Here is an 18,260-nt window from a genome sequence, read left to right on the forward strand (position 1 = left end):
TGTGGTAAACTGGTAACACACGTGTCAGAGACTGCTCGGTTATTTGTTTAAAGTCACCGCCAATCGGGTTTGGAATGATGATATTTTTTCCAAACCATACTACTACTTGTTTTCTAAGTGGGATTCTACTGGGTCTAGTAGTGTAATTACTATAGTTTAGAGGTAGCGTAATTGTATTATAGTAACTACTTTGTATAACTACAAGTGTAATTACTTTCGTTATAAGTAGTGTAAGGCAATGTGTATTGTGTAGTGGGGCGATACTGGGCTACAAACCACTACATCCTAAAATGAAAATCGTCCTTTGCTGACGTGACGCCACGTGTTAAAAATCGTCCATCAATGTAGTCCTTGCACTACACATAGCCTAACTGCTTGTACAAGTAGAATAATTATCCCGGTAGTGTAACTACTCTAGTTATATGTAGCATAATTAACCACACTTTGTTATTTACACCTCCGTAACCCTATTTTTTTTCCTTTGATTTGAACGATAGTTTTACTTATATATATTTAATCAAAACCCTCTAGCCAAAATATTGATACGAAATTAAGGACACTTAGATAAACAATATGTTCATAATATAAAACTAATATAGGCAAAACTTATTTTATGTTTACTTTCACACAAATTCTATCAAAGTGGTGAGGGCACAAATCGGGTTACGGACTTGAAACAAGTTTGATTTTGGTAAAAAATGATGAACCGTTTTATGTTCAAGCCAGACCGGGTTTCAAGTATAAAAATGTAACGGTTCAACTTGACAACCGAGCTTCTCAAACCAACATTCAGTTTTAAACCGGGACATGTTCATAATCGATATGAGTTTGAATTAAACCCGGTCCAGTTAACAAACTTTTACATGTTCACAACTACCAACCTTTAACACACTTTGATTATATGGCATCTGGGCCCTTGTAGTACAATGCCAGTCATGGTTAGGTAAGTAGGAAAAAAATATTCAATTTCCGAGCAACAACCATAAAGTGAAATTCGACAATTTATAGGTTGTTCAATTCAATTTTTATTCCGACAACAAATCATCCTCAAAACATGTCGATCGCTAAAAGAGGGCTTCAGCAGTACTTGCTACAGCTTCAACAGCATCCACTAAGAACAAAGGTGCAATCTTTTCTCGATCTACTTCATTTATGTTGATTTCAAGAACTGGGTTTTGCTTATTTTGGTGAATTAGAAACTGGGTTTGTTTCATTTGACGAATTCGAACTGTTTTTTCATGTTGATTTTGTGGTTTTTAGTTAAATCAAGAAATGGGTTTTGCTTATTTTGATGAAATAGAAACTGAGTTTGTTTCATTTGATGAAATCCAACGGTTTTCTCTATTGATTTTGTGGTTTTAGTTAAATCAAGAAATGGGTTTGCTTATTTTGGTGAATTAGAAACTGGGTTTGTTTCATTTGTTGAAATTGAACTGTTGTTCTTACTAATTTTGTGGTTTTAGTTAAATCAAGAAACGGGTTTTGTTTTTCTTGATTTATTATGAATTGGGTTATAATTTGTGCATATTTTAGGCTATAACTGCTGGAGTATTGTCCGCGATCAGTGATATTGTTTCTCAGAAGCTCACTGGCATCCAGAAACTGCAAATCCGTCGTCTTATTCTCAAAGTGGTATGATCTCATTATCTTTCATATTTGTTGACTTTTTGAAGTCAATCCGTTGACTATTAGTCATCAAGAATCTTGTATTAGAGTGATCTTAGTTTAAAGTGTATGGTTGTTTATGGATGAATGATTAATATTAAGAAAATATGCAGCTTTTTGGGTTTGCATATCTGGGACCATTTGGGCATTATTACCATATAATGTTGGATAAGTTGTTCAAGGGCAAAAAGGACTCGAAAACGGTTGCCAAGAAGGTATTATAGATTTATATCAATCTTTGAATATGGGTATCGATGGAAATTTAGAATCTTACAACCAAGTTATGTGATTGGGATTCATGGCTGGCGGTTTCATCTTGCAGGTGGTGGTTGAGCAGTTGACATCCGGTCCGTGGAACAACTTGATCTTTATGCTCTACTATGGGTTTGTTATTGAGGGTAAGGTCTTACAGCTTAGAGTAGTAATGGTTTGAATCTTTTGTTATTACGTGACACATGTCATGTTGTTTTGTCTACAAGAGAGATACTAAGCCATAAGTAATGTCCTACCTTAAATACCATCAATGCGAGTTGGGCGCACGAGCCTAATCAAGCTCCGTGTATGAAGCTCAGGCCCGTTTATTAAACTTGCCCTAGATCAAGCTTTAAGCGAATCTAGAGTGAGTAACTGACGAGTGGCTCAGTTCATGCACCCCTACTTGGGAAGTCTACGCTCTGGGAACCAATAATAAAGGCGAGAGCTCCTTGGGGACAATATTGTCTGTTAACTTGTTATTAATTGGTTAAAATCAAAGTGAATAAATTTAGACTCAAAATGTTAAGCGGGTGTTTGGACATGCGTTTTGAAACTGATTATCGGACTTAGAGAATAACTTGGGCGTTTGGTTATGTCAAATTATACGCAGGAAGGCCGTGGATCCAGGTGAAATCCAAAATCAAGAAGGAATACCCTACAGTACAGTATACAGGGTGGACGGTACTTCTCTACTTCCATATTTATTGTTACTTTTAAAATTTTGTAACAAGAGAGTGAAATTTATCAACCAATGTTCAGTTCTGGCCGGTAATCGGGTGGATAAACCACCGACACGTGCCACTGCAATTCCGTGTCATCCTCCAAAGCTTTGTCGCAATGTGCTGGTACGTGTTTTCAGTTTATACAATAGATTGTCGGGTCTATTTGGTTATGTTGTTTTATACCATTCTATGATGGTAGACTAGTGAGCTTAGGGGTGTAGCCGAGCCAAGCCTAAGCTCATTTAACTTAAGAGAGCTCGAGCTCTGCTCGTTCAGAGCTCTATTTCTAAAGCTCAACCCCGTGTCTTGAGCAGTTTCAAGCTCGAGATCGGATCGGACTTTGCTCGTTTATTATTTAATTATTTTATTTATCTTTATTTATAATTAATTTGATATATAAATCAAATATAAATTTTTACATATAACATAATATATATTATTTAATTATTTTATCATAAATTTGTATATAGCATTTATAATATTGTGTTAATATATATTAACTAAAAATTATATGAATAATAGGCTTGTTTAGTCAAGCTTAAGCTCATTTATTAAAAGAGCTACAATATAAGTTTGGGCTCGGGCTCGTTTTAGCTCGGGTTGATTCAAGCTTTTAGCGAGCCAGGCTTGAGTAGTTCACGAGTGGCTTGGCTCGTTACACCCCTAGATGAGCCAAACTAGTTATATTTATTTTTTAATTTAATTTGTAGGGGTATATTCTTGAATTTAAGAGCAAGATCAATGACAATAACCAAAGGTTAAGCAAATTTAAAGGAATGTCTCTAATAACGTCTTCTGCTGCTGCCTCTGCTATTATGTTTAAATTGGCTTTGTTTTAGCTCATAAGTTATTAAAAATTTGTTTACCAATATTTTCTATCTTATTTTTATCTATTGGAATGCGCGAACAGCAAAACGGGGTTCCGTCCCATTATCTTGTATCTTGATTATTAAGCTGGTGTCGAATTAAAGCTATGTAATGTAACAGGGATTGTTCTGAATCAATGATATGGTTAGAATTATGCTAAATAGATTACTTGTGCATCTATATATGGCTCGGTCTGAGTGCAACACGTTCGATCATTTGCTTATGTTAGTGTATATGCGAGTAGGTCAAAACGTATGGTTAGTTTGTTTCCATTTTATTTAGGATTAGGTATACATCCGGTAAATTTGAAATGTGTCGTCATTAATGCTTGTATCCTAACATCATTTTGAACTGTTCCGTTAATGCTTGTATCCTAACATCGAGTCGTTTCTTGTCTTTTTTGCCGTATGCATGCTGGTCCAAAGCATCTTATGACCTTGAACATCATGGCGTCTTTGTATAATGTTGCATTTAATGTTGGTATTCAGCCTATAAACAAACTGAATTAACATGAATTAAGCATGTTTGTGTTCGTTCGTTGCTTGTTAAGAAAGTGAATGTGTGTGTGCCCGCTTATGTTCGTTTGTTAATGTTCTAAACGAACTGTTGGGCCATATCTTGAGGCTGAAGCGATCAAAAGTTGTTTTTGTAGTTGATCCGGATGTGTATTGTGTATCCGAGTCAACTTAACTCAGATATACAAGCTCACCCAAATATACATGTTTACATGTATACACCACTAAAGTTAACCCGGATGTGAAGTTCTCACGGATGAAGAATGATTGAGCTTTAACTTCTTTATGGTGCTGTTATTAGACCACGACTATAAATAGATCAGTGTTAGGCAATTTGTAAATTGTAAGACGCCATTTTGAAATTGAGAACTAATAAAATAGTTCAATCAACAAAGTGACAAACACACAACCCTAATTCATGATGAATTCTTCATGTGGAAGCATCATTTGAAAGCAACAACTGATAATATAGTATCCAATGATGTGGAACTCATTTTGCTTTGGACCATACATTATGATGACGTTATTGATTGACAGTGGTGAAGTATTGGTACTTAAGAATCCTTCCAAATACTATGATTCTGATCACAATCATAAGAGGATGGAAGTTAATAAAAATGACATCATGCTCTTCAAAATTAAGTTTAGGAATAGTTATTTCACTATTCTACAGAAAAGAAATTGTGGAACAACTGGTTTGATTAACTAGAGGGCACTCTGTTGTGCTAGCTAGTCAACTAGAGGTCCAAACGTTCTTGTTCAACAATTCGACATCTAGGTAGTGTTTGATATGAAGTAATGATACACGGAATGGAATGGAATGGATCATTTTAAAGAAATGAAATAAAACATGTTTGGTTGTCATTAATAAATTGAATGAATCATTCATAAGAAATGCAATTCCTTCCAAATGTAACATTTTTCATTATTTAGTATGAGGTGCTTTTTTTTTCATTCCTTCAAGGAATGAAATGAAAAATGTTCAAAAGTTTCATTGTCATCGTTTTATTATAGTATAACTATTATTAAGTTATAATTATTATTATATTTTTATTATTATATCGTATTCAGTTATTACCGTTCCATTAATTGACAAAAATATTATGTGTGTTGTTTACTATTTAATAAACAAATAAATAAAGTTGTGATTTATTTCATTTATACGTAATAACCAAACAACACAAAGAAATAGTAATGATTCATTTCATTTTTTTTTTGTATTTCATTCCCCATATTTATTTCATTTCTTCGTATTAGAAGTAGATTTTAAGGTAGTTTGCATACAGCCACCATTAGAAAAAAAAAACTTATGATTATATGGACAAATCATAATCACACAACAAATTAGAATTAATTGAGAAATTTTAAAATATCGATTTTTATATATGCTAAAGACAAAATTATAGAAATTGTTCTTTATCTTTGCATCAAATTTCAGTGGTTGTCCTTTATCATTAAAATTAACATAATTTGTACTTTATGTTTCAAAATGTTACACCGTTTGTCCTTTAACGCTAACTCGGTTAGTTTTTCTCGTTAATTTTGATCATGTACAAAGCACATGAGCGTAATTAGTCATTTTACCTATTGGTTTAAAAAACTTTAACATATATATAATATGTAAATACACACACTCTCTCTATCTCTCTCTCTCTCTCTCTCTCCCCCTCTACCCACCACCGCTAAATCGGGTCAGTTCGAACACTATCAAGCCTAGCGCATCTCCAAAACAGTCTGATAATACACACCAAAATCACCGATGCAAACTCTAAAATCATCAAGTCACTCAAACACCTAAATTTCAGTGCCGCTAATGGTACCAAACGCAATTGTCACCCCAATTGACGCTAATCAAACCCTAGCCGACGACTGGATTCGTTCTAATGTCGTTCGATTTCATCCCAAAACCATGATCCGAATATACACACTCAATCCCAGACCCCAAGATCTGTCGATGCGTGCAAATGATATAAGCCTACTGATCCGTTCAAATGAGATTTGGGTATTAACTGGATGAGTTTATTTGTAGAAGAAGAAATCGTGCCTCTCTCCCGCTCTCTTTCTCTCATGTTTTTCTCTGTAACAACAAGCATCAAAATAACCCTATGAAATTAGGAACCTTAAATTGCAGGTGCCGAAGTCAGTGATGCTAGGTGTTAGACGGTGTGGATTGCTGAAGGTGATGGTGATTGTTACCGGAGATCCGGGTTGTGTCTGATGGTGTGAATAGAGGAGAGAGAGGGGTTTTTAGATTTAGGGAAAGATGAAGGAGTGGTGGTGGAAGAGAGGGTGATGGTGGCTGGTGGGAGGAAAGAGAGATAAGAGTGTGTGTACATATATATATATATATATATATTATGTTTTTTATTGTGTTAGTTTAATAGGTAAAATGACCAATTTGTTCTCATGTGCATAACACATGACTAAAGTTAACGAGGAAAACTGAGTTAGGTTTAAAGGACAAACGATGAAACATCTTAAAACGTAAAGTATAAATTATGTTAATTTTAAAGATAAAGGACATCCACTGAAATTTGATGTAAAGATAAAATTTTGTCTATGCCAAAAATAATCAATTTGAATTTTTCCTTAACAATTTTTTATTAGAAATTAGAATCGATTCAAAATTTCAAAATAAAGACTTTTTGCATATGGTCACACAAATTATCAATATGAAAAAACAGAAAAGAAAAAAAAAAGAATAAACACATAAAAATCCATGTCATCAATCCACACTCTCAAACAACTTCAAATCAATCAACGGTTCAAAATCACCATCACAACTTCACACGGATCATTCATCCCCCCAAAATTCAAATCCTCCCTCCAAAAACCTCAACTATAAAACCACCTTAAAATCCCTCATCTCCACCTCACTCAAAACAAATTCAAATCTTATACACCCCAATCTCATTTCAAACATGTCTGGTCGTGGAAAGGGCGGAAAAGGCCTCGGCAAGGGCGGAGCAAAGCGACACCGCAAGGTCCTCCGCGACAACATTCAAGGAATCACAAAACCCGCAATCCGAAGGCTGGCGAGAAGAGGCGGGGTTAAGAGAATCAGCGGGCTGATTTACGAGGAAACCCGTGGCGTGTTGAAGATATTTTTGGAGAATGTGATTCGTGACGCGGTGACTTATACCGAGCACGCTCGTAGGAAAACGGTGACTGCTATGGATGTTGTGTACGCTCTCAAGAGACAAGGACGAACTCTTTATGGATTTGGAGGCTGATTATTTCATGGTGTTATTAGTTTGTTAATTAAGAATTGGATTGTTGAATTTGGATGTTTAATTGGATTCTACTATGTTTGTTGAAATGTTGGATTCGGTGGTTGTTGATTATGGCAAATTGTTTGTTATTATTGTCTTTGGGACAGATGTTTCGGTAATGCAGGCAAAAATTTGGTAAAGATTAGTGCCAACCAGTACTAGTACCGATCATGCTTTTCTTGAATACTTAGTGTTGGTATTAAAATGCTTGTTTTGGTTATGGTTCGATACTGGTATCATATATCATTTGCTCATTTGTAATGGCATAATATCTCCCTGTGTTATTTATTAGAGCTAATAGTAGTGTAATTGGCTGATACTCATTTGTAAACCATCAAATATTAGGTTTTAGACATACTGGTAAACTTGTAAAAGAAAAAAAATTAAAACAATAACGACTCTTACATAACTCTCAGTCTCTCACATAGTTATAAAATAAAAAACATGTAGTTTTTAAATAAAAAACACATATTTTGCTCCATGCTAGTTGTACAATCTACAAATAACATGAATGTTTTGAAGTATCAACCTTTAGAAGACGCCTTTAAAACTAGCATTTAAGAGTTATAAACTTATCTTTATTGTATATAATTTATGAGTGAGAGATTTTTTAATTTTTAAGAGGTACCAAACCTATTGCTTTTAATACAAACTAGGGAATATCTCATAGAATAGCAACCAACTTTCAAAAGTGTTCTAATTAGGTCATTCATGCATATTTTTTTCAAATAGGGTCACTAAATCTTCAAATCGAGTCTCACCGATTTTTTTGTTTGTTAAGAAATAAATGGAGGATAAGATGTAGGGGTCGGAATTCGCAATATATGTAGTTATATTTTTAAAAAATTGAAAACGTTAATTATATTAAATTCAAAAATAAAAAATAAAATCCATGTCGCTATTCAACGTCAACATCAAAAAATAGATAAAATGATTTCCTATGTGAAACAAAAAATAAAAACGTTAAAAAACATGTTAAAACCTTTAATTTAATAAAATATGAAAGTTGGGTGACATAATTGGAACTCTTTTTAAAGTTGAGTGACCTAATTGGAACACTTTTAAAACTTGGTTACTTTTATATGAAATTTCCCATGCAAGCTATAATACATAAAATTAAGCATTTTAGGGGCAATTTAGTCTTTGATAATTTTGTCTTTTACCAAAATATGTTACGGTAATTACAAGTTTAATTCCTTAACTTTAATCACATTTTGTTAATATATATATTAGTTACATATATACCCCTTATTTTAAATCAATTACCCCGACGACGTTTAAACGTGTATAACCTTTTCATTCGCTAATATTTTTTTAAAAATAGTATACAATAAAAACGAGTATTATATTCTCTTTAATTTGAGTATGGTATTGCTATACCTTTTCATTTAAAATTACCATTAAAGACCGGCAAACGAATCGGGCGGGTTCGGGCGTTCGGGTCATGGGTCTAAAAGGGTAACGTTGGAATGATTCGATACAAAAAAGGTTAGTTTGGTTTAGGTCAGGACGGGTTTAGGTTGAAAGGGGTCAATGCATAACGAAAAAATTGAAATGAGACATTCATTGTTTAGCTAAAAGCAGTCCTCTGCCTTAAATAGCATCATAAAGCACAATAATACAAAAGGCCTCTTTAACTCACTATTGCAATAACAAACCATGTGCTAGGGTTCCACAGAATATAAACTTAACCTACATAAAGTCTGATTTAACCAAACGCAACAGATAAATCATTATCTCCGGTTACTTTTAATATTATTTGCTGTAGAAACTTCACGAAAAACAATTGCTTCACACCAATGTTGCAAAAGTGGCTAGGCACTCGGTCGCTTGCGAAATTGTAAGCCTAGGCAGGGAGACCTCGGGGAGTATTGAGACATGACAATTATTAAAAAAAAAAACGAACTAATTTTCAAGTAATTTCATATATGCCAAATACCATAAGTATACTAATATTTATACCAAAATACGCTAATATCAATACAAATCAAAAGAATACATTTCAAAAGTTGATACTTATATTCTTTAGTAATAACTTAGACATAGAAATCGTTTAATTCTCGGGTGGGATCCGATACAAATAAAATTAACCTACTAAACATACAAATAACTATTATAATTACAGTTTTGAACTAGAGTAATTATGTTATTAAAAAAGTAAAATAATGTTATAATAATTGCTCTAGTTCAAAAATTATGTACTAATAATAAATACTAGTTTGTTAACTTTTCACGATAAAATCATTTGTATTTGATCCAAACATGTTGGTACCTCCGTGAAAATATATCGAAAATATGTGAAACTCTGACTTGAAGCAAGTTAACTGAGTTGAGCCGACTAGCTCCGAGTTGGACCAACTCCGAGTAATGTTGGCCGAGTTGAAGAAAATCGAAAACATGGCACAATCAGCAATCGGAATATCGAATTACAGATCAAAACTAATGAATACCCGATCACAATGCAACATAATATTAATTTTCATTCTCCAGTTACGAATATTATTATTATTTAATTAATTAATTTTCCTGCATTGAATGATCGCGGCGGCCGTAAGGAGAGAATCAGAGTATCCAGCAATCGAGGTATATATATACAGTTATGGTGTATGTATAGGTAGAGAGAGAAAGAGAGGGTTTCTTTCTCTCTCACTAGAACTTGTTCTCTCTGTAATTGTAAGTAATGAGTCTGTCTGTCTGTCTGTCTGTCTATCTTTGGTGGGCCTTTTTGCAGGGAGTTGTTACAGTAGGTGGGGGTGATCAACTGCTTCGCGGACCACTGATATATAGTGTGGTAAACTGGTAACACACGTGTCAGAGACTGCTCGGTTATTTGTTTAAAGTCACCGCCAATCGGGTTTGGAATGATGATATTTTTTCCAAACCATACTACTACTTGTTTTCTAAGTGGGATTCTACTGGGTCTAGTAGTGTAATTACTATAGTTTAGAGGTAGCGTAATTGTATCATAGTAACTACTTTGTATAACTACAAGTGTAATTACTTTCGTTATAAGTAGTGTAAGGCAATGTGTATTGTGTAGTGGGGCGATACTGGGCTACAAACCACTACATCCTAAAATGAAAATCGTCCTTTGCTGACGTGACGCCACGTGTTAAAAATCGTCCATCAATGTAGTCCTTCCACTACACATAGCCTAACTGCTTGTACAAGTAGAATAATTATCCCGGTAGTGTAACTACTCTAGTTATATGTAGCATAATTAACCACACTTTGTTATTTACACCTCCGTAACCCTATTTTTTTTCCTTTGATTTGAACGATAGTTTTACTTATATATATTTAATCAAAACCCTCTAGCCAAAATATTGATACGAAATTAAGGACACTTAGATAAACAATATGTTCATAATATAAAACTAATATAGGCAAAACTTATTTTATGTTTACTTTCACACAAATTCTATCAAAGTGGTGAGGGCACAAATCGGGTTACGGACTTGAAACAAGTTTGATTTTGGTAAAAAATGATGAACCGTTTTATGTTCAAGCCAGACCGGGTTTCAAGTATAAAAATGTAACGGTTCAACTTGACAATCGAGCTTCTCAAACCAACATTCAGTTTTAAACCGGGACATGTTCATAATCGATATGAGTTTGAATTAAACCCGGTCCAGTTAACAAACTTTTACATGTTCACAACTACCAACCTTTAACACACTTTGATTATATGGCATCTGGGCCCTTGTAGTACAATGCCAGTCATGGTTAGGTAAGTAGGAAAAAAATATTCAATTTCCGAGCAACAACCATAAAGTGAAATTCGACAATTTATAGGTTGTTCAATTCAATTTTTATTCCGACAACAAATCATCCTCAAAACATGTCGATCGCTAAAAGAGGGCTTCAGCAGTACTTGCTACAGCTTCAACAGCATCCACTAAGAACAAAGGTGCAATCTTTTCTCGATCTACTTCATTTATGTTGATTTCAAGAACTGGGTTTTGCTTATTTTGGTGAATTAGAAACTGGGTTTGTTTCATTTGACGAATTCGAACTGTTTTTTCATGTTGATTTTGTGGTTTTTAGTTAAATCAAGAAATGGGTTTTGCTTATTTTGATGAAATAGAAACTGAGTTTGTTTCATTTGATGAAATCCAACGGTTTTCTCTATTGATTTTGTGGTTTTAGTTAAATCAAGAAATGGGTTTGCTTATTTTGGTGAATTAGAAACTGGGTTTGTTTCATTTGTTGAAATTGAACTGTTGTTCTTACTAATTTTGTGGTTTTAGTTAAATCAAGAAACGGGTTTTGTTTTTCTTGATTTATTATGAATTGGGTTATAATTTGTGCATATTTTAGGCTATAACTGCTGGAGTATTGTCCGCGATCAGTGATATTGTTTCTCAGAAGCTCACTGGCATCCAGAAACTGCAAATCCGTCGTCTTATTCTCAAAGTGGTATGATCTCATTATCTTTCATATTTGTTGACTTTTTGAAGTCAATCCGTTGACTATTAGTCATCAAGAATCTTGTATTAGAGTGATCTTAGTTTAAAGTGTATGGTTGTTTATGGATGAATGATTAATATTAAGAAAATATGCAGCTTTTTGGGTTTGCATATCTGGGACCATTTGGGCATTATTACCATATAATGTTGGATAAGTTGTTCAAGGGCAAAAAGGACTCGAAAACGGTTGCCAAGAAGGTATTATAGATTTATATCAATCTTTGAATATGGGTATCGATGGAAATTTAGAATCTTACAACCAAGTTATGTGATTGGGATTCATGGCTGGCGGTTTCATCTTGCAGGTGGTGGTTGAGCAGTTGACATCCGGTCCGTGGAACAACTTGATCTTTATGCTCTACTATGGGTTTGTTATTGAGGGTAAGGTCTTACAGCTTAGAGTAGTAATGGTTTGAATCTTTTGTTATTACGTGACACATGTCATGTTGTTTTGTCTACAAGAGAGATACTAAGCCATAAGTAATGTCCTACCTTAAATACCATCAATGCGAGTTGGGCGCACGAGCCTAATCAAGCTCCGTGTATGAAGCTCAGGCCCGTTTATTAAACTTGCCCTAGATCAAGCTTTAAGCGAATCTAGAGTAAGTGAGTAACTGACGAGTGGCTCAGTTCATGCACCCCTACTTGGGAAGTCTACGCTCTGGGAACCAATAATAAAGGCGAGAGCTCCTTGGGGACAATATTGTCTGTTAACTTGTTATTAATTGGTTAAAATCAAAGTGAATAAATTTAGACTCAAAATGTTAAGCGGGTGTTTGGACATGCGTTTTGAAACTGATTATCGGACTTAGAGAATAACTTGGGCGTTTGGTTATGTCAAATTATACGCAGGAAGGCCGTGGATCCAGGTGAAATCCAAAATCAAGAAGGAATACCCTACAGTACAGTATACAGGGTGGACGGTACTTCTCTACTTCCATATTTATTGTTACTTTTAAAATTTTGTAACAAGAGAGTGAAATTTATCAACCAATGTTCAGTTCTGGCCGGTAATCGGGTGGATAAACCACCGACACGTGCCACTGCAATTCCGTGTCATCCTCCAAAGCTTTGTCGCAATGTGCTGGTACGTGTTTTCAGTTTATACAATAGATTGTCGGGTCTATTTGGTTATGTTGTTTTATACCATTCTATGATGGTAGACTAGTGAGCTTAGGGGTGTAGCTGAGCCAAGCCTAAGCTCATTTAACTTAAGAGAGCTCGAGCTCTGCTCGTTCAGAGCTCTATTTCTAAAGCTCAACCCCGTGTCTTGAGCAGTTTCAAGCTCGAGATCGGATCGGACTTTGCTCGTTTATTATTTAATTATTTTATTTATCTTTATTTATAATTAATTTGATATATAAATCAAATATAAATTTTTACATATAACATAATATATATTATTTAATTATTTTATCATAAATTTGTATATAGCATTTATAATATTGTGTTAATATATATTAACTAAAAATTATATGAATAATAGGCTTGTTTAGTCAAGCTTAAGCTCATTTATTAAAAGAGCTACAATATAAGTTTGGGCTCGGGCTCGTTTTAGCTCGGGTTGATTCAAGCTTTTAGCGAGCCAGGCTTGAGTAGTTCACGAGTGGCTTGGCTCGTTACACCCCTAGATGAGCCAAACTAGTTATATTTATTTTTTAATTTAATTTGTAGGGGTATATTCTTGAATTTAAGAGCAAGATCAATGACAATAACCAAAGGTTAAGCAAATTTAAAGGAATGTCTCTAATAACGTCTTCTGCTGCTGCCTCTGCTATTATGTTTAAATTGGCTTTGTTTTAGCTCATAAGTTATTAAAAATTTGTTTACCAATATTTTCTATCTTATTTTTATCTATTGGAATGCGCGAACAGCAAAACGGGGTTCCGTCCCATTATCTTGTATCTTGATTATTAAGCTGGTGTCGAATTAAAGCTATGTAATGTAACAGGGATTGTTCTGAATCAATGATATGGTTAGAATTATGCTAAATAGATTACTTGTGCATCTATATATGGCTCGGTCTGAGTGCAACACGTTCGATCATTTGCTTATGTTAGTGTATATGCGAGTAGGTCAAAACGTATGGTTAGTTTGTTTCCATTTTATTTAGGATTAGGTATACATCCGGTAAATTTGAAATGTGTCGTCATTAATGCTTGTATCCTAACATCATTTTGAACTGTTCCGTTAATGCTTGTATCCTAACATCGAGTCGTTTCTTGTCTTTTTTGCCGTATGCATGCTGGTCCAAAGCATCTTATGACCTTGAACATCATGGCGTCTTTGTATAATGTTGCATTTAATGTTGGTATTCAGCCTATAAACAAACTGAATTAACATGAATTAAGCATGTTTGTGTTCGTTCGTTGCTTGTTAAGAAAGTGAATGTGTGTGTGCCCGCTTATGTTCGTTTGTTAATGTTCTAAACGAACTGTTGGGCCATATCTTGAGGCTGAAGCGATCAAAAGTTGTTTTTGTAGTTGATCCGGATGTGTATTGTGTATCCGAGTCAACTTAACTCAGATATACAAGCTCACCCAAATATACATGTTTACATGTATACACCACTAAAGTTAACCCGGATGTGAAGTTCTCACGGATGAAGAATGTTTGAGCTTTAACTTCTTTATGGTGCTGTTATTAGACCACGACTATAAATAGATCAGTGTTAGGCAATTTGTAAATTGTAAGACGCCATTTTGAAATTGAGAACTAATAAAATAGTTCAATCAACAAAGTGACAAACACACAACCCTAATTCATGATGAATTCTTCATGTGGAAGCATCATTTGAAAGCAACAACTGATAATATAGTATCCAATGATGTGGAACTCATTTTGCTTTGGACCATACATTATGATGACGTTATTGATTGACAGTGGTGAAGTATTGGTACTTAAGAATCCTTCCAAATACTATGATTCTGATCACAATCATAAGAGGATGGAAGTTAATAAAAATGACATCATGCTCTTCAAAATTAAGTTTAGGAATAGTTATTTCACTATTCTACAGAAAAGAAATTGTGGAACAACTGGTTTGATTAACTAGAGGGCACTCTGTTGTGCTAGCTAGTCAACTAGAGGTCCAAACGTTCTTGTTCAACAATTCGACATCTAGGTAGTGTTTGATATGAAGTAATGATACACGGAATGGAATGGAATGGATCATTTTAAAGAAATGAAATAAAACATGTTTGGTTGTCATTAATAAATTGAATGAATCATTCATAAGAAATGCAATTCCTTCCAAATGTAACATTTTTCATTATTTAGTATGAGGTGCTTTTTTTTTCATTCCTTCAAGGAATGAAATGAAAAATGTTCAAAAGTTTCATTGTCATCGTTTTATTATAGTATAACTATTATTAAGTTATAATTATTATTATATTTTTATTATTATATCGTATTCAGTTATTACCGTTCCATTAATTGACAAAAATATTATGTGTGTTGTTTACTATTTAATAAACAAATAAATAAAGTTGTGATTTATTTCATTTATACGTAATAACCAAACAACACAAAGAAATAGTAATGATTCATTTCATTTTTTTTTTGTATTTCATTCCCCATATTTATTTCATTTCTTCGTATTAGAAGTAGATTTTAAGGTAGTTTGCATACAGCCACCATTAGAAAAAAAAACTTATGATTATATGGACAAATCATAATCACACAACAAATTAGAATTAATTGAGAAATTTTAAAATATCGATTTTTATATATGCTAAAGACAAAATTATAGAAATTGTTCTTTATCTTTGCATCAAATTTCAGTGGTTGTCCTTTATCATTAAAATTAACATAATTTGTACTTTATGTTTCAAAATGTTACACCGTTTGTCCTTTAACGCTAACTCGGTTAGTTTTTCTCGTTAATTTTGATCATGTACAAAGCACATGAGCGTAATTAGTCATTTTACCTATTGGTTTAAAAAACTTTAACATATATATAATATGTAAATACACACACTCTCTCTATCTCTCTCTCTCTCTCTCTCTCCCCCTCTACCCACCACCGCTAAATCGGGTCAGTTCGAACACTATCAAGCCTAGCGCATCTCCAAAACAGTCTGATAATACACACCAAAATCACCGATGCAAACTCTAAAATCATCAAGTCACTCAAACACCTAAATTTCAGTGCCGCTAATGGTACCAAACGCAATTGTCACCCCAATTGACGCTAATCAAACCCTAGCCGACGACTGGATTCGTTCTAATGTCGTTCGATTTCATCCCAAAACCATGATCCGAATATACACACTCAATCCCAGACCCCAAGATCTGTCGATGCGTGCAAATGATATAAGCCTACTGATCCGTTCAAATGAGATTTGGGTATTAACTGGATGAGTTTATTTGTAGAAGAAGAAATCGTGCCTCTCTCCCGCTCTCTTTCTCTCATGTTTTTCTCTGTAACAACAAGCATCAAAATAACCCTATGAAATTAGGAACCTTAAATTGCAGGTGCCGAAGTCAGTGATGCTAGGTGTTAGACGGTGTGGATTGCTGAAGGTGATGGTGATTGTTACCGGAGATCCGGGTTGTGTCTGATGGTGTGAATAGAGGAGAGAGAGGGGTTTTTAGATTTAGGGAAAGATGAAGGAGTGGTGGTGGAAGAGAGGGTGATGGTGGCTGGTGGGAGGAAAGAGAGATAAGAGTGTGTGTACATATATATATATATATATATTATGTTTTTTATTGTGTTAGTTTAATAGGTAAAATGACCAATTTGTTCTCATGTGCATAACACATGACTAAAGTTAACGAGGAAAACTGAGTTAGGTTTAAAGGACAAACGATGAAACATCTTAAAACGTAAAGTATAAATTATGTTAATTTTAAAGATAAAGGACATCCACTGAAATTTGATGTAAAGATAAAATTTTGTCTATGCCAAAAATAATCAATTTGAATTTTTCCTTAACAATTTTTTATTAGAAATTAGAATCGATTCAAAATTTCAAAATAAAGACTTTTTGCATATGGTCACACAAATTATCAATATGAAAAAACAGAAAAGAAAAAAAAAAGAATAAACACATAAAAATCCATGTCATCAATCCACACTCTCAAACAACTTCAAATCAATCAACGGTTCAAAATCACCATCACAACTTCACACGGATCATTCATCCCCCCAAAATTCAAATCCTCCCTCCAAAAACCTCAACTATAAAACCACCTTAAAATCCCTCATCTCCACCTCACCTCACTCAAAACAAATTCAAATCTTATACACCCCAATCTCATTTCAAACATGTCTGGTCGTGGAAAGGGCGGAAAAGGCCTCGGCAAGGGCGGAGCAAAGCGACACCGCAAGGTCCTCCGCGACAACATTCAAGGAATCACAAAACCCGCAATCCGAAGGCTGGCGAGAAGAGGCGGGGTTAAGAGAATCAGCGGGCTGATTTACGAGGAAACCCGTGGCGTGTTGAAGATATTTTTGGAGAATGTGATTCGTGACGCGGTGACTTATACCGAGCACGCTCGTAGGAAAACGGTGACTGCTATGGATGTTGTGTACGCTCTCAAGAGACAAGGACGAACTCTTTATGGATTTGGAGGCTGATTATTTCATGGTGTTATTAGTTTGTTAATTAAGAATTGGATTGTTGAATTTGGATGTTTAATTGGATTCTACTATGTTTGTTGAAATGTTGGATTCGGTGGTTGTTGATTATGGCAAATTGTTTGTTATTATTGTCTTTGGGACAGATGTTTCGGTAATGCAGGCAAAAATTTGGTAAAGATTAGTGCCAACCAGTACTAGTACCGATCATGCTTTTCTTGAATACTTAGTGTTGGTATTAAAATGCTTGTTTTGGTTATGGTTCGATACTGGTATCATATATCATTTGCTCATTTGTAATGGCATAATATCTCCCTGTGTTATTTATTAGAGCTAATAGTAGTGTAATTGGCTGATACTCATTTGTAAACCATCAAATATTAGGTTTTAGACATACTGGTAAACTTGTAAAAGAAAAAAAATTAAAACAATAACGACTCTTACATAACTCTCAGTCTCTCACATAGTTATAAAATAAAAAACATGTAGTTTTTAAATAAAAAACACATATTTTGCTCCATGCTAGTTGTACAATCTACAAATAACATGAATGTTTTGAAGTATCAACCTTTAGAAGACGCCTTTAAAACTAGCATTTAAGAGTTATAAACTTATCTTTATTGTATATAATTTATGAGTGAGAGATTTTTTAATTTTTAAGAGGTACCAAACCTATTGCTTTTAATACAAACTAGGGAATATCTCATAGAATAGCAACCAACTTTCAAAAGTGTTCTAATTAGGTCATTCATGCATATTTTTTTCAAATAGGGTCACTAAATCTTCAAATCGAGTCTCACCGATTTTTTTGTTTGTTAAGAAATAAATGGAGGATAAGATGTAGGGGTCGGAATTCGCAATATATGTAGTTATATTTTTAAAAAATTGAAAACGTTAATTATATTAAATTCAAA

General features: G+C 34.0%; 4 protein-coding genes across 4 annotated transcripts; all 4 read left to right on the forward strand.

The window, feature by feature from the left end:
• Positions 1-907: 907 nt before the first annotated feature.
• LOC143553261 (peroxisomal membrane protein PMP22-like) lies at positions 908-3,663 on the forward strand. Its single transcript, XM_077043288.1, has 7 exons — positions 908-1,123; positions 1,534-1,632; positions 1,779-1,880; positions 1,988-2,063; positions 2,531-2,601; positions 2,680-2,765; positions 3,353-3,663. Exons 1-7 carry the CDS (start codon positions 1,055-1,057, stop codon positions 3,402-3,404), a joined length of 555 nt encoding a protein of 184 aa, XP_076899403.1. The 5' UTR covers positions 908-1,054; the 3' UTR covers positions 3,405-3,663.
• A 3,282-nt stretch (positions 3,664-6,945) lies between these two features.
• LOC143553277 (histone H4) lies at positions 6,946-7,257 on the forward strand. The gene has a single exon (XM_077043300.1). It carries the CDS (start codon positions 6,946-6,948, stop codon positions 7,255-7,257), a length of 312 nt encoding a protein of 103 aa, XP_076899415.1.
• A 3,735-nt stretch (positions 7,258-10,992) lies between these two features.
• Positions 10,993-13,750, forward strand: LOC143553262 (peroxisomal membrane protein PMP22-like). Its single transcript, XM_077043289.1, has 7 exons — positions 10,993-11,206; positions 11,617-11,715; positions 11,862-11,963; positions 12,071-12,146; positions 12,618-12,688; positions 12,767-12,852; positions 13,440-13,750. Exons 1-7 carry the CDS (start codon positions 11,138-11,140, stop codon positions 13,489-13,491), a joined length of 555 nt encoding a protein of 184 aa, XP_076899404.1. The 5' UTR covers positions 10,993-11,137; the 3' UTR covers positions 13,492-13,750.
• Positions 13,751-17,034: 3,284 nt separating this feature from the next.
• Positions 17,035-17,346, forward strand: LOC143553278 (histone H4). The gene has a single exon (XM_077043301.1). The coding sequence runs from the start codon at positions 17,035-17,037 to the stop codon at positions 17,344-17,346; it is 312 nt and encodes a 103-aa protein (XP_076899416.1).
• Positions 17,347-18,260: the final 914 nt, after the last annotated feature.

Source organism: Bidens hawaiensis, unplaced genomic scaffold (genome assembly GCF_021521415.1).
Source record: "Bidens hawaiensis isolate Kalapana, Puna unplaced genomic scaffold, B.hawaiensis_p1.1 tig00017162_1, whole genome shotgun sequence".
In the NCBI taxonomy this organism is placed as follows: domain Eukaryota; kingdom Viridiplantae; phylum Streptophyta; class Magnoliopsida; order Asterales; family Asteraceae; genus Bidens; species Bidens hawaiensis.